Source organism: Monodelphis domestica, chromosome 5, assembly GCF_027887165.1.
Source record: "Monodelphis domestica isolate mMonDom1 chromosome 5, mMonDom1.pri, whole genome shotgun sequence".
In the NCBI taxonomy this organism is placed as follows: Eukaryota; Metazoa; Chordata; class Mammalia; order Didelphimorphia; family Didelphidae; genus Monodelphis; species Monodelphis domestica.
This window is the reverse complement of record NC_077231.1, coordinates 2,943,924-2,956,451: the sequence shown is the minus strand read 5'-3', so window position 1 is coordinate 2,956,451 and position 12,528 is coordinate 2,943,924. Positions and strand designations below refer to the sequence as shown.

The following is a 12,528-nucleotide window of genomic DNA, read 5'->3' as shown; positions in this document are numbered from 1 at the left end:
AGTGACCAATCCTGATTTCAGAAGACTTATGGTAATGCCTGCCTGCCTCCTGCCTGTGGGGACGGCTGGGTAGTAGCCAAGAGTCAGAAAGATCCAAGTTACCCTTAGATACGTACGCTGGGCAAGTCGCTTAGCCTCTTTCTGCTTCAGTTTCCTTAACTATAAAATGGGCATTATAAATTGCACTTACTTTGCACAGTGAAATGGTTAAAAACCACCACCACGGCCATGCTTGACATGAGAGAAGATGATGGAGCACCCACTCCCCTCAGTTTTTATGCAGAGTCATGGGACTATGAATGTGAAGTCCTACATAGAACATTGGGCTTTTTCATTTATGCTGATTTTTAAAGATAGATTTTCATTGAGATCTTTTGTTTCTATATCACCTTCATTGACCACCCCTACCTTCATGCAGAGAGCCATCCCTTAAAATAAGAAAACAAATTCAGCAAAACAAGAAAGTCCGACATTCTGTCCAGTATCCTTGACCTTTCTTTGTAAGGCAGCTTTATGTACCCATGTTGACCTTTTATCTTGGTATATGGTGTAGAATGTTGATCTGCACCTAATTTCTGCCTAACTGCATTCCAGTTTTCTCAGCAGTTTTTGTCAAATAGTGATTTCCTGTCCCATTGATCATTTTCTTGGCATAATTCCAAATGGTTTTCCAAAATGCTTAAATTAATTTATAGTTCCACAAAGAGTGCATCAGTGTGCCCATCTTTGGGGCACAACCTTAACTATTACCATGAAATATTCCTAGCCTTTGCTGTCCTTGCCAGTTTTCTGGGGGTGAGGTGAAGCCTCGGGATCATTTTGATGGGCATTTCTCTTAAAAGTGTTTGGAGGGGGCAGCTGGATGGCTCAGTGGATTGAGAGTCAGGCCTAGAGACAGGCGGTCCTGGGTTCAAATCTGGCCTCAGACACTTCCCAGCTGGGTGACCCTGGGCAAGTCACTTGACCCCCCCTTGCCTAGCCCTTACCACACTTCTGCCTTGGAGCCACTACACAGTATTGACTCCAAGACGAAAGGTGAGGGGTTTAAAAAAAAAAAGTGTTTGGATCATTCTTCTGCAGAGTTGTTCAGTCTGCAATTCTTCTTTTGAGAGCCGTTTGTTCATCTACTCTGAGCATTTATCTATTATAGGGCAGCAGCACCTGGCCTTGTAGTTTTGCTCCTTGTCTTGATATCTTGGCTGTCAGACCCTTATCAGAGAGAGTTGATGGCCAGGTTTCCCTCCCCGTCTCTTGCTTCCCTTCTTGTCGGGGTGCATTGATTTTGTTCATGCACAAGCTTCTCGTTTGCAGGTAATCCAGAAGATCTGTTTTCTCTCTTGGGATGCCTGTGGGCTTTGGTTCAGAATCCCCTCCTCACCTTGGACTGTTCCCTGGAGGCCCATGGGAGGCCTCTTCTCTCCTCCTTTTTGAATCCTTTCCTTGGAGTTTTCCAAGCAGTTCTTCTCAAGTGAGAATATCAGTTGTTCTCTCGGCATTTTAGATCTTTTGCTCCTCTCAGGGGATTGTTATTTTGTGTCCTTTCAGTACACCATCTAGTAATGGGGAAGGCAGGAACCAGGCCAGTTGGATTAAGTTTTGTTCTGCAAATACTTTGACTTCAAGATACTCAGGGGAGATGTCTAGTTGGCAGCTTAGTAAGGTTGAACTGGAGTAAAAACCATCATTATGACAATAGCTAGCACTTACATAGCACCTACTATGTGTTTTACAGTCATTTGAACCTCTGTGCCATGTTCTTCCTCTCTTCATTTTGTAGTTGAGGAAACTGAGGCAGATAGGGTTGCAAAGCTAGGAAATGTCAGGCTGGATTTGAACTCAGGCCTTCCCAACTCCAGACCAGGGCTTCTCTCTTTTCACTATAGCACCTCAGTGCTTCTTAGATTTCATTCGCATCGTTCTGAGATTGCAAAGATACTGGGAGATCCCAGCAGCTGGCTTGTGTTTGTCCCTCCCTTTCATCATGTGACTTATGTCTCTCCTTTGCCTCTGTGCCTCTCCATTGCCCTGTGGAGTTCCATGAAACACCTGAGAGCCCTGAGAGAAGGCGCCGAGGACCCCACAGCCCCCGGTTTGCCCCGAAAACTGGGGAGGAGCTTTGTCATTAAGATCTTTGGAGGCTGCTGAGGGGGAGCTGATAAGAGCCAGCCATGGCCTGGACCTGAGCAAGGGGCTGGTTCTAATTGTCTCTTCTTTGTTCTGCCAGTGGATGAGAAGCGGAAATCCAAGACAACACACACGGTGCTGATGGAGATCATTAAAGAGGAAGGCCTGTGAGTATCTCTCAGTGAGGCCCAGTGGTACCCTCAGCACCCCCGGCAGCCTGCCGAACCTCAAGACAGGGTTGCCAATGTTGCCCAGAGCACTGGGCCCGAGAGGCTTCTTTGTGATGTCTGCCCCTCCCCAGAGTCAGGGCAGTCTGGGCAGGGGTCAGGCTGGAGCTGACAGAATCAAAGCCTAGCTTCGGTTCATGCCGCTCACCAGACATGTCCAGCCAGTGGGCAGTTGGTTGGCTCCTTGCATCTCTCATATTATTCTAGGCCAGAACCAGCAGAAATTGTCTGGGAAATATTTTTTGGCAGTCTTTTATTCAGAGATATTTCATTTTCCCAATTACATGTAATCACAAATTTCCACATACTTTTCCCAAAATTATAAGATCCAAATCGTCTCCCTCCCACTCTCAGAGATGGTAAGCAGTTGATCTGGACTGTACTTGCATTATTGTGAAAACTGTACTTCCACCTTGGCCTCTGTTGTAAGAGAATGCTCCCAGAAAGCTAAAATTGTCTGGGAAATATTAATTAGCCACCAGTTGTGGGGCCCACGATGGCGTCTGACTCAGCCTAAGCCGTCACTGGGAGGCACTGAGGGAAACAGACATGGTTGTCTTAGTCGGGAGAGCCCCTTCGCCAGCCTCCTGCTCAATGTGCGGCGGGCTGGGCTGGGCGGGGCTGGGGAGAGGGCCAGTGTGGGCCCCCTGCTGATGACGTGTGTCTTTTCTCCTAGCCTGGCACCGTACCGAGGGTGGTTTCCGGTTATCTCCAGCCTTTGCTGCTCCAATTTTGTCTATTTCTACACTTTTAATAGCCTCAAAGCTGTCTGGGTCAAAGGTCAACATTCTACCACCGGAAAGGATCTGGTCGTTGGATTTGTGGCAGGTACCGGGTTTCCGAGGGCAGTGAATGCTTTTCAGGCACCAGCTGTTATGCTCCGTATGTCCCCGAAGAGCATCTCTTTTAGCACTGATTAGTGCTAAACGAGGGATTACGGGCTTCCACTTGGGTGACCAAGTTCGCAAGCATTTGTTCAGGCACTCTGCCAGGCAGGAAGAATCAAAGAAACCCCAAAGGCAGCCCCTGCCCTCCAGGAGCTCCCAGTCTAATGGGAGAGACAAACACCCAGCAAACTGGGGACAAGTAAGCTGAGTGGGGCCCATTAGAGACCCTCCGCCTAGGGAAGGCGCCAGCATTGAGGGGGATTGGGAAAGGCCTCCTCTAGACAGAAGGACTTTAGCTAAGACTAGAAGGAGAAGCCCAGGCCAGAGGAATGGCTGCCTGAGGACAGGGACCATCTCTTGGCTTCTGTTTGCCACCCTCCCCGCCCCCCCTCCAGGTTTTGCTTGAAAAGACGTCCAATTAGAATATTTAGAGTCAAAGGGACAGTTGAGGGATGCTGTACATGTTTTGCCTTTCTGTGAGAAAGCTCTTTGCCACCATCCCTCGGGGTGCCTGTGGCTAGTGACAGTGTCTCACCAACCCTTCTAGACCTTGGCTGCAATGTCAAGGACAAGAAAGAAGGCCAGACAGGCCCCAAATGGTCTTGTGCCAGGCTTAATCAGTGGGCGTTGCACTTATTACAAAGGCGCACCCTCTTGGCCCTTTCCCAGGTTTCTCAGGTTCTCACTGTACTGCCTGGGTCACACTTAGCACTGTTAGATTTAAATTAGCCACGCAGCAAGGTGGGGACGAGCTGGGGGGAGGGGGGAGGAACAGATTCCACCTACACAGCATCTTCCTCTTCATCACCTATTTGTCCTTTGTCCGTTTTTCCCTTCTTCCCTGGCTTTGTGCTCCTTGAGGCCATGGACACTTCTTTTAATCAGCGTGTGTCAAATTGAATTGTAGAGGCCCTTCATTGCCTGGTTGGGGTTGTGCCCTCTCCTGTGGGCACTGGAGGAGTCTAGGGAGGGAGGCAGATTCTTGGACACTTACCAGGAGCTGGGCTGCTTCCCTAGCGTCTGGGCCAAGGCATCAGGCTCAAAGGATGTTGGGGAAAGCCTCAGGACACCAAAGACAATGCCCAGGTTACTTTTCTCTTATTAGAATGATAACGCAGGACTTTCTCTGACACTTGAAGGTTAGTGAAGCCTTAAACCGCAGTGAGTCTCACAAAAGTGCTATGAGGTAGGCATGGGTAAATTGAGGCACAGGTCAGCTAAGCCTAGCGTCTCACAATTAATCTGTAAGTGTTAGAGGCAGGATCCCAGCCCAGGCATTTGTGACTGGATCCACTCTGTCTCCTGCCCTTTAATTATGGAGTTTCTGAACCCTCTAAGCACTAGTGACTTCATGGCCAGAAGCCTGACTTTGGACTCCTTTGTGTTGGTTTAAGCTAAGTTTTCCTGTCATGAGAACAGGATATCTTGGACGTTATTCCACTGTCAGATGCTATAATAGATGCAGATGAAGGAATGAAAATGATGTTTTCAGTCCAACCACCATGCCTTGCTGTATTGAGCCTTTCTGATCTTTCCCCTCTGAGAAGCCTGGGTTTCCAGAGAACCTGGCCTTCCCTTCCCTGATCTTCCTCTTTCTCCTTGACCTTACCCATTGGCTTGTCCCCAGTTAAGGCCTAGGACCCTAGATCTTGGGCCAGAAGGGACCTTCGAGGTCACCAGAGCAAACAGCTGCTGCTTTGGTTCTTGCAACCTTATTGCCAGTATATTCCAAAAGTCGTGGGAGAAAATGCTACTTTTCCTGCTGGGAGCCTTGTTGTGGTCTAATAAGCTGTGTGGGGACAGGGCATTGTGCTCTGCAGAGAACAGCTGAGATCCATGCCATGTTGTTATTCGAACTCTACATTCAGCTGGCGAATTTACGGCTCTTTATTGTGTTTGGGCCTCAGACCGCTAGCACTCAGCCTTCTGGAACAGGCTGTCAGAACAGATCCTTTCTAGATCAGTTCCTTCTGGCAGGAGTGGGTGTGAGCTCACTGCTGGTGGCTCTGGGATCCAAGATCTGTTCATACAGTACATCAGGGGCTTCCACGGTCACTTTGAGGTATTGCCCTTCTTCTTTCAGCGGCTTCCTTCCCAACTAAAGTAGATCAGACAACTTGGGGGTAGGATTCCAGCAGTCCAGGGAGGTCCACCTGTCTATCATTCTCTGCTACTTTTCCCAACTCCCATTCACATCAGCAGGCTGGGGCCCAGGCCCCAGGGTGGCAGGCTCTTCTTCTCAGGGTGCTAGAGGGAACCCTGAGTAGCTGGGAGGTAGTTCTATTAGCATTCCTCACAAGCCCCCATCAATGTGCTTCCCATTGATTAGCTTTGTTGTGGTCAAGTCATTTTTCAGTCATATCTGACTTTTCATGACCCCTCTGAGGGGGTTTTCTTGGCAAAGGGGATTGCCGTTTCCTTCTCCAGCTCATTTTTACAGATGAGGAAACTGATGCCAACAGGGTTAAGTGACTTACCCAGGATCACACAGCTAGTAAGTGTCTGAGGATGGATTTAAATTCAGAAAAATGAATCTTCTTGACTCCAGGTCTATTGTTCTGGGCACTGTACCACCTAGCTGCCCCTTGCTGATTATCTAGATCTGTGTTTGCTAACCTATGGCATGAGTGCCAGAGGGAGCTGCTCCTTTTCCCTTCTCTACACATGCCTGAGGACATTCCTCCCATCACCTGCCCCTTTGCCTAGCAGCCCAATGGGAGCACTTCCTTCCTCCCCTGTCTGGGATAAGAGGGCAACTCACATGCTGCGTGAGAGTTGTAGTTTGGGCACTCAGTCTCTAAAAGGTTCACCATCACTAATCTGGGTGTGATAGCAATTAGCTAGCCGGTTTATTAGCTTTTCATTAGGAGCATTTGCTGATGAGATAAGAGCAGCTGGTCCACAACATTTCTTCTGAAAGTCTGGGCCTGATGGCCATAGAGGGTCCAGGGAGCATAGGTGGCTCTTGGTGGCTGGAAGCTCTTTTCTCTTTTCCTGATAGCATTCTTCCCCACAAGTAGATCTTTCTGCTGGGAAGGCTCTTTAGAGAGGCCTTCCTTACAGACAGTTGCCCTTCCTCAGGGGCTTGGTTTATCCTTAGGCCACTGTTGTTCCTGGCACAGTTTGGGAAGAAGAGCAGGCAGACTCTCCCTTCTGCATCCCCAAGTTATTCTGTCGATTTATGGATTCTGTGGAGAAGTCTGTCCTGGAGTAGACATTCAACCTCAGATTTAGATCTCATTTTTGCTAAAAAAAAAAAAAAAATCAGTTTGTTGTTCCCTCTTCCCTGCTCAAGAATCAAACCCTCCCTTGTAGCAAATACAGCATACTGACCTCTCCACTGGGACGGAGGCCTATTCCAAGACTTTCATTTCTCCAGGAACCTCAAATACTGTGCTCAGCCGACTCCCTGCTGGATAAAATAGGTCCTGGGTATACGCTGAAGCCTAGCACGGTCTGTCTCCTCCCTACTCTGGAGAAGTGGGAGCTTCCAGGCCAGAACATCCTGTATGTTGCCTAAGGAGGCCCCAGTGGGCCTTATTCCTAGGGGGAGGGGGAAGGAGTCCGTTCTTTCCTGGTAGAGGGAGTGAATCAGCTGTGCCCCATAAAGAAACAAACCTACTGAGAAGTTGATGAGCCTTTAGGCTTAGCCCCTGCCCTCCTGGAGGAAGCTCGGGAAGACGTGGGCGCACATCTCTCAGAGGCAGCTGGCCAGAGTTGCTGTGGTAACCCAGGGTGGCCTGGAGCTGAGCCCACAGTCCGCCCATCGCAGAAGCCTTTCCTCACGGGAGGGTAGGCCGGGGCTTGTAGCGAGGAGCCAGGTCACCCCGGCCACCGTGACACGGAGGAGACCATTGAGCTTGAGAGAGGCCCAGGGCTGGGAAACCTGCCTCAGCAGACCTTTTATTGGTTATCGATGTGCTGGGTCAGCAGCCCACAGGAAACTTGAGTCTCTCGGGCATCCCTCATGGCATTCTTGGAGGACGCCAGGCACGCCTGTGCCCCGTGCCTGGAGATTCCCAAGGGCAGATATTCCGTATGCTGCTGCTGAGGCCCTGCGGCTCTGTTGGCCGAGAACCCGACGGGGTTGGAGGGGTTGCTCCGGGTAGGTCCGGCCGGCCTGCTTGGCTGTAGTAAATGTCACTCTCCTTTGTTGATTATTGCAGGGACTGTCCTTTAAAAGAGCATATTAAAGGCTCAAGCTGCTGGTAAAGTGGAGGCTAGCCGCTGGCCTCGGTGTGACGTTCCAGCCCAAGGCGTCCCTGTAGGGACGGGTCCCTGCCCCTCCTGAGCCTTGTAAGGAGCGTGCCCGGCGGAGCGTGCTGCCTGTGACGCTGCCGCACTGCCTGCCTCGGCGCCTTGTCACAGTCCTGCCCACTGCTTGCTTCCTGCCTGACACCCTCCCTGGCTTACAGTTTGTCTTGGGAAAGAGCCCCGACTCCCACTCCCTCCCATTAAATCAGGACCTCGCCGCCGCCGCCGTCTGGTCACTCTTGGCTGGCCTCAGCTTCCTCATCTGGAGTTTTCTTCCCTGAGACGCCCCAGGGCGTCTCAGGCAGCCCCTGCCCCGTGTGGGCTAGTGGCTTGTGCCCTACTTTTCCAGCGAGGAAGCACCAGTTTCCACGGTCGGAGACAGCGTTACCCGCTTTCTCTTGGTCTCTCTCTCCCTCTAGCCAAGCTCCCTCTGGAATTGCTTCTAACATCAGAGCTTGTGTGGCCCTGCAGCCCGGCCCACAGAGGCCTGGGCGCTGCTCTGGCATTGTCGGTCCCTGTCCGCCATGCCGTGGCAGAAGAGGGAAGCAGCGGCGTGGCCCTGAACCTGGCTTCTGCTTGCTTTTCTGACCCAGGTGTGGTGAATGTGCTCCTGACCACTCCCCTGTGGGTGGTGAACACCCGCCTGAAGCTCCAGGGGGCCAAGTTCAGAAATGAAGACATCGTGCCCACCAATTATAAGGGCATCCTGGGTGAGTGCCTCCTGGTCCAGGCGGTATTCCGAAGGGCTCATCAGTGACCCTGCCTCAGGGGTGCTTAGCTGCCCTTCAGGGGCCTGGCCAGTGGAGAAGGGGCTTCAGCCAAGCATTCTGAAGCGGGAAGTGACAACAGCTGGGCAGGGGTCTCTGGGACATCACACAGCCATTCAAGCTACAGGGCGGCGATTTCCTTGGTAGGAGCACGCGGGTGAGGAAATTCCCTTCTCTGGTGCAGGTTGGCACCACCTCTGTTCCTCGGAGCCTTAGAGAGCTGCCCAGGGCCTTGATTAGTGATGGGATGTGCCCAGGATCACAGTCAGTGAGGTCTGAGGCAGGACTTGAACTCAGGACTTATTGCCAAGGCTGGCTATCTACCCACTACCGTACACTGCCTGCCTCTGCAGTTACTGTCTGTCACCGCTTGTCTGGCCTTTTCTGACAAGCTCCTCCCCAAACTGTTGGCAAAGGGCAGCTCTACCCAGGGAACTCTCTCCCCTTGGATTCTGGAGCTTCCTGTCTCCTCTTCCTCAGACGCCTTCCATCAAATCATGCGAGATGAAGGGGTCTTGGCTCTGTGGAACGGCACTCTTCCCTCCCTACTGCTCGTCTTCAACCCGGCCATTCAGTTCATGTTCTATGAAGGGCTCAAGAGACAACTCTTGAAGAAGCAGACACAGGTACGGGCGCGGGGACGGACCCCATCTCAGAACCAGCCTGCCCTGCTAGACCTTTCCTCTGTCCCCTTCGAGAGTGGAGGGTTCGGGGGCTCTGGCGCCTCTAATCGGCTTTCCTCCCTCTGTGAGCAGCTTTCCTCTCTGAACGTGTTTGTCATTGGGGCCATCGCCAAGGCCATCGCTACCACAGTGACCTACCCAATGCAGACGGTGCAGTCCATTCTGAGGGTGAGTATGGTCCTGCCCACAGAGCCTGTGGCCCGAGGCAGCTCTTGGGAGCAAACGGGCTCACAAAACTCCCGGCTGGGAAAACTGGAAGGCCTTGGCTGCAGCGTCAGGCCCGCCCATGAGAAACTCCTGGTTCTGAATGGTTTGCTGGTGATGGCGGAGGAAGGACCCACTGGGAAACTGCAGAAGAAGACCGAGAGGGGCCCTGCCTGCCCCCCTCTCATCCCAGCAGTACAGGGGATTGGCGAGCTGGCTCTCAGCAGCCATGGGTGCCCGCTAGGAGCTGAGCCCCCGTAGGCCCTCCAGCTTAGCCCGGAGCATTGAAGGGGTTCCTAAAGCTGCAGCTTTACTTGAGTTCCTGGTGAGAAAGGAGGGATGCTGGTTAACTTCTCCTTGCTGAGCTCCTCCCTCATCATACCTAGCTTCCAGAATGGCTGCTTAGCAGGCACTCCTCAGTGCCCCTGGTGGCCCCAACTTCTCCCAGATGGTGCCGATGAAACCCATGTTGGGGAGGAGTAGCCATGCGATCTCCAAATGTGTGCCAGGGGCTCCCTCCTTAGGCTTCTTTCCAGCCATGGCCTGCCCATTGGGTCAATGGAGGGAGGACCGTGCCAGGGCTCATGGGCACTTGAACGATGGAAGCCCTTGGCCCAGTGGCATCCAAAGAGGCTGATGGGAACACTCAAGTGCCTGAGTGAAGCGCCATAAGGGTCGAGGCCCCCCAGATGAGATGGTAATCGGAATTCATGAGCCTGGGGGTGTAAGGCTTTCTCTGAGGTTCTGCCTCTGCCCCAACCCCCAGCCCCCATGAGAAAGAGCCCTAATGGAGGGTGAGAAGGTGCTTCCAGCCCCTTCCATTCCTCTCAAAGCTCAAAAAATAACGGGGGGGGGGGTCTCTCTTTGCATCCTTTACCCAGTTTGGAGGCCATAGGCTGAACCCTGAAAACAGAACATTAGGAAGTCTTCGCAATGTCCTTTACCTCCTTCACCAGCGAGTAAGGTGAGCCTTTCCCAGACCTCTTAACAAGACCTCTTTGTTGGGGGGGGACACCTGCTTCACCTGTTGCCTTTACTATTCATTTACGAACTCACCGTTTATGATTAAATAAAGTGGGTTTCAATTCCGGGCCCCCACAGTAAAAAATCTGTAAGAATTTTCCATTCTCTCTCCTTGCGGAATCTCCACCTCTCTCCCAGACAGGCAGTGGCTTTCTCGTCCCGGGGGTGAGGGGGCTGCCTGGTCAGGGTTCCCACCCAAGCCGGCTCTCCTTCCCTCTCTCCATAGCCAGAAAGACGAGAGAGGAGCATAGGCACCTCTGGGGAAGGCCCTGGAGGTCTGTCCCAGAGCCTGCATGAGAAGCATCCCATGATGCATTCATTCCTAGGGCCTTCCCCAGCCAGGAAAAACCAGGCATGGCTCTAATGTGGGTCTCTCCGTTTAGTGCCCCTCTTCTTTTTCTGTAGATTTTTACTGGGGGCGGGCGGGTGATGTGTTGGGGGAGTCAGAGGCCTGGCAGTTGGGGGTTGGATGGATCCACCAGGGCCATGTGATTTGGCCCAGGACTCACAGGGGAAAACTCCTGCTGGACTGGAAGTAGCTCAGCTTGGGGCATGGTGGTGAGTCTCCTGTCAAACCTCCGGCTGGAGGCCGCTGCACCACCTCACTTCCCAAATGGCTTGCCTCTTCCCCCCTGGATTCTGGCCACGGGCCTTGCCCCAGGGTGGGGTTATGTGGGGCCTCGAGGGGCTCTGTTCTGCTGGCAGCTGCTGTTTGGAGGTGAGGAGGGCCCGGAGTAGCTGAAGCTCAGGCCATGTTTGGCCTCTGCTTTTTGGAGTTGTTGGGGCCCTGAGGCTGCCAACAGTTGGAATCCCCTTGAATCAACTTGTTAACCCAGTTCTAGGGCTGCTGGGTCATCCCCACCCCGCTGGCCTCCTGCACTTCAAGGAGATTGGCTGGTTCGGACCTAAGGCTATGCATAGGGCGGCTCTTCTGGGTGCTCTCTTCAAGCTGGGTCCTTTTCAAGGCTGCTTTTGCCCAATCTACCCACCCTGTTTCCTCCTAGGCGCTTTGGAGTGATGGGACTTTACAAAGGCCTGGAGGCCAAGCTCCTGCAGACCGTGCTTACGGCTGCCCTCATGTTCCTAGTCTATGAGAAACTGACGGCGGCCACCTTCATGGTCATGAGGCTGAAGAACGGGCACAGGCGCTGAGAGGGAGGCCGGCACTGGAAGGGGCCAGGAGGAGCACGGCCAGGGACTTGGGAGAGAAAGCCCCGAGCCCTGCTGCCCTCGTCACTGGGGGACATGCGGCCTGCAGGCCAGCCAGACTGCTGCCAGCTTGGTTATGGTGGCCAGATAGTCTTTGAGAACTAGAAGGTTTATTAAAATCTGCAAATGAAAACATTTCTATTTGACAAGAGTTAGACTGGTTTTCTTGAGAAGGTGGCCCTGGTGTCTGCCCTCTTGGCCTTTATCCTTCAGATTTTCCTCCTTCAGGTTACTGGCGGGGCTCACTCTGTGGTCTTGTCACCTTTCGGCCACCGGACCATGGCCACGTAGCCCTGCCATTCCTTTGTCCTATGCTCTTGAGGGGACAGGCTTTACTTGGCTCTGGTCTGTGTTCTGCTCCCAGGCATTCCCATGATGCTCCCTGCCAGGACCCTTCCTGGGGGAGAAGGCCTGCACTTGGCTCCATTCCGGTCGGGGCCTCCCAAATGAGGAAACCCCTCCCAGTGTGGGCCAGCACCTCTCTGCCACTTCTTGTCTTAGGGGCTGCCTAGGGCAGGGAGATATTAAGAAGGTCACCCAGGCTTCCAGGTGGGGACCAAGGCCAGCTCTGTCCACTGGACCTTATAATGGAGAAACATTGCAGCGAATTCCACAGCAACTCCATGTATCAGGACTTCAGTGATTCAGATTCTGGGAGAAAAGAAGGCCTGAGGACTAGCCAGGATAAAAGCGGGGCATATCGATAGAGCACTTTATGATTGTCAAATAAAGTCTTACCAAACATTCACTGTGTGCAGACTGATCCCTGCGAGTGATGGACCTGTTAGACAGCACACAGCCCTGGCCCTCCAGAACCTCCAGAACCTTTGATCTGGATGAGATGCCGGCCCTTGTGGCCGTGATGCTCCTTCTTTCAGAGCATTCCTGAAGGGCGCCACTTGAGATCGACAGGAGGAAGGGAGGGAGGGAGGCCGTTCTAAGCAAAGAACCCGGCCAGTTGGGCCAGGGCCTGCTGTGGGGAGTGAGCTGACTGAGATAAGACTGGATAGTCAGGCCACACTGGGCTGCCACAGGTCCTCTTTCGATGACAGAGATTGTTCAGGCGGCGCTAAGGAGCCTAGATTGAGGAGGAGGAAGAGATGGAGGTGAGGGGACTGTGGGAAAACTTGTCATCCAGGGGAGCAGGAAT

General features: G+C 52.7%; 1 protein-coding gene across 5 annotated transcripts in view; it reads left to right on the top strand.

The window, feature by feature from the left end:
• The window catches only part of SLC25A17 (solute carrier family 25 member 17), a 34,655-nt gene extending 22,533 nt beyond the window's left edge, over positions 1–12,122 (top strand). For 3 of the 5 annotated variants that reach the window (XM_007502566.3, XM_007502567.2, XM_056797403.1), the window contains 7 exons: positions 2,225–2,291; positions 3,028–3,179; positions 8,086–8,202; positions 8,740–8,885; positions 9,015–9,110; positions 10,028–10,110; positions 11,174–12,122. In XM_007502566.3, coding sequence (XP_007502628.2) covers positions 2,225–2,291; positions 3,028–3,179; positions 8,086–8,202; positions 8,740–8,885; positions 9,015–9,110; positions 10,028–10,110; positions 11,174–11,321 — 809 coding nt within the window. In that variant the 3' untranslated portion in view covers positions 11,322–12,122. The remainder of the gene's footprint in view (positions 1–2,224; positions 2,292–3,027; positions 3,180–8,085; positions 8,203–8,739; positions 8,886–9,014; positions 9,111–10,027; positions 10,111–11,173) is intronic. The other 2 variants (XM_056797402.1, XM_056797404.1) reach the window with 1 other exon arrangement.
• The last annotated feature ends 406 nt before the right edge of the window (positions 12,123–12,528 follow it).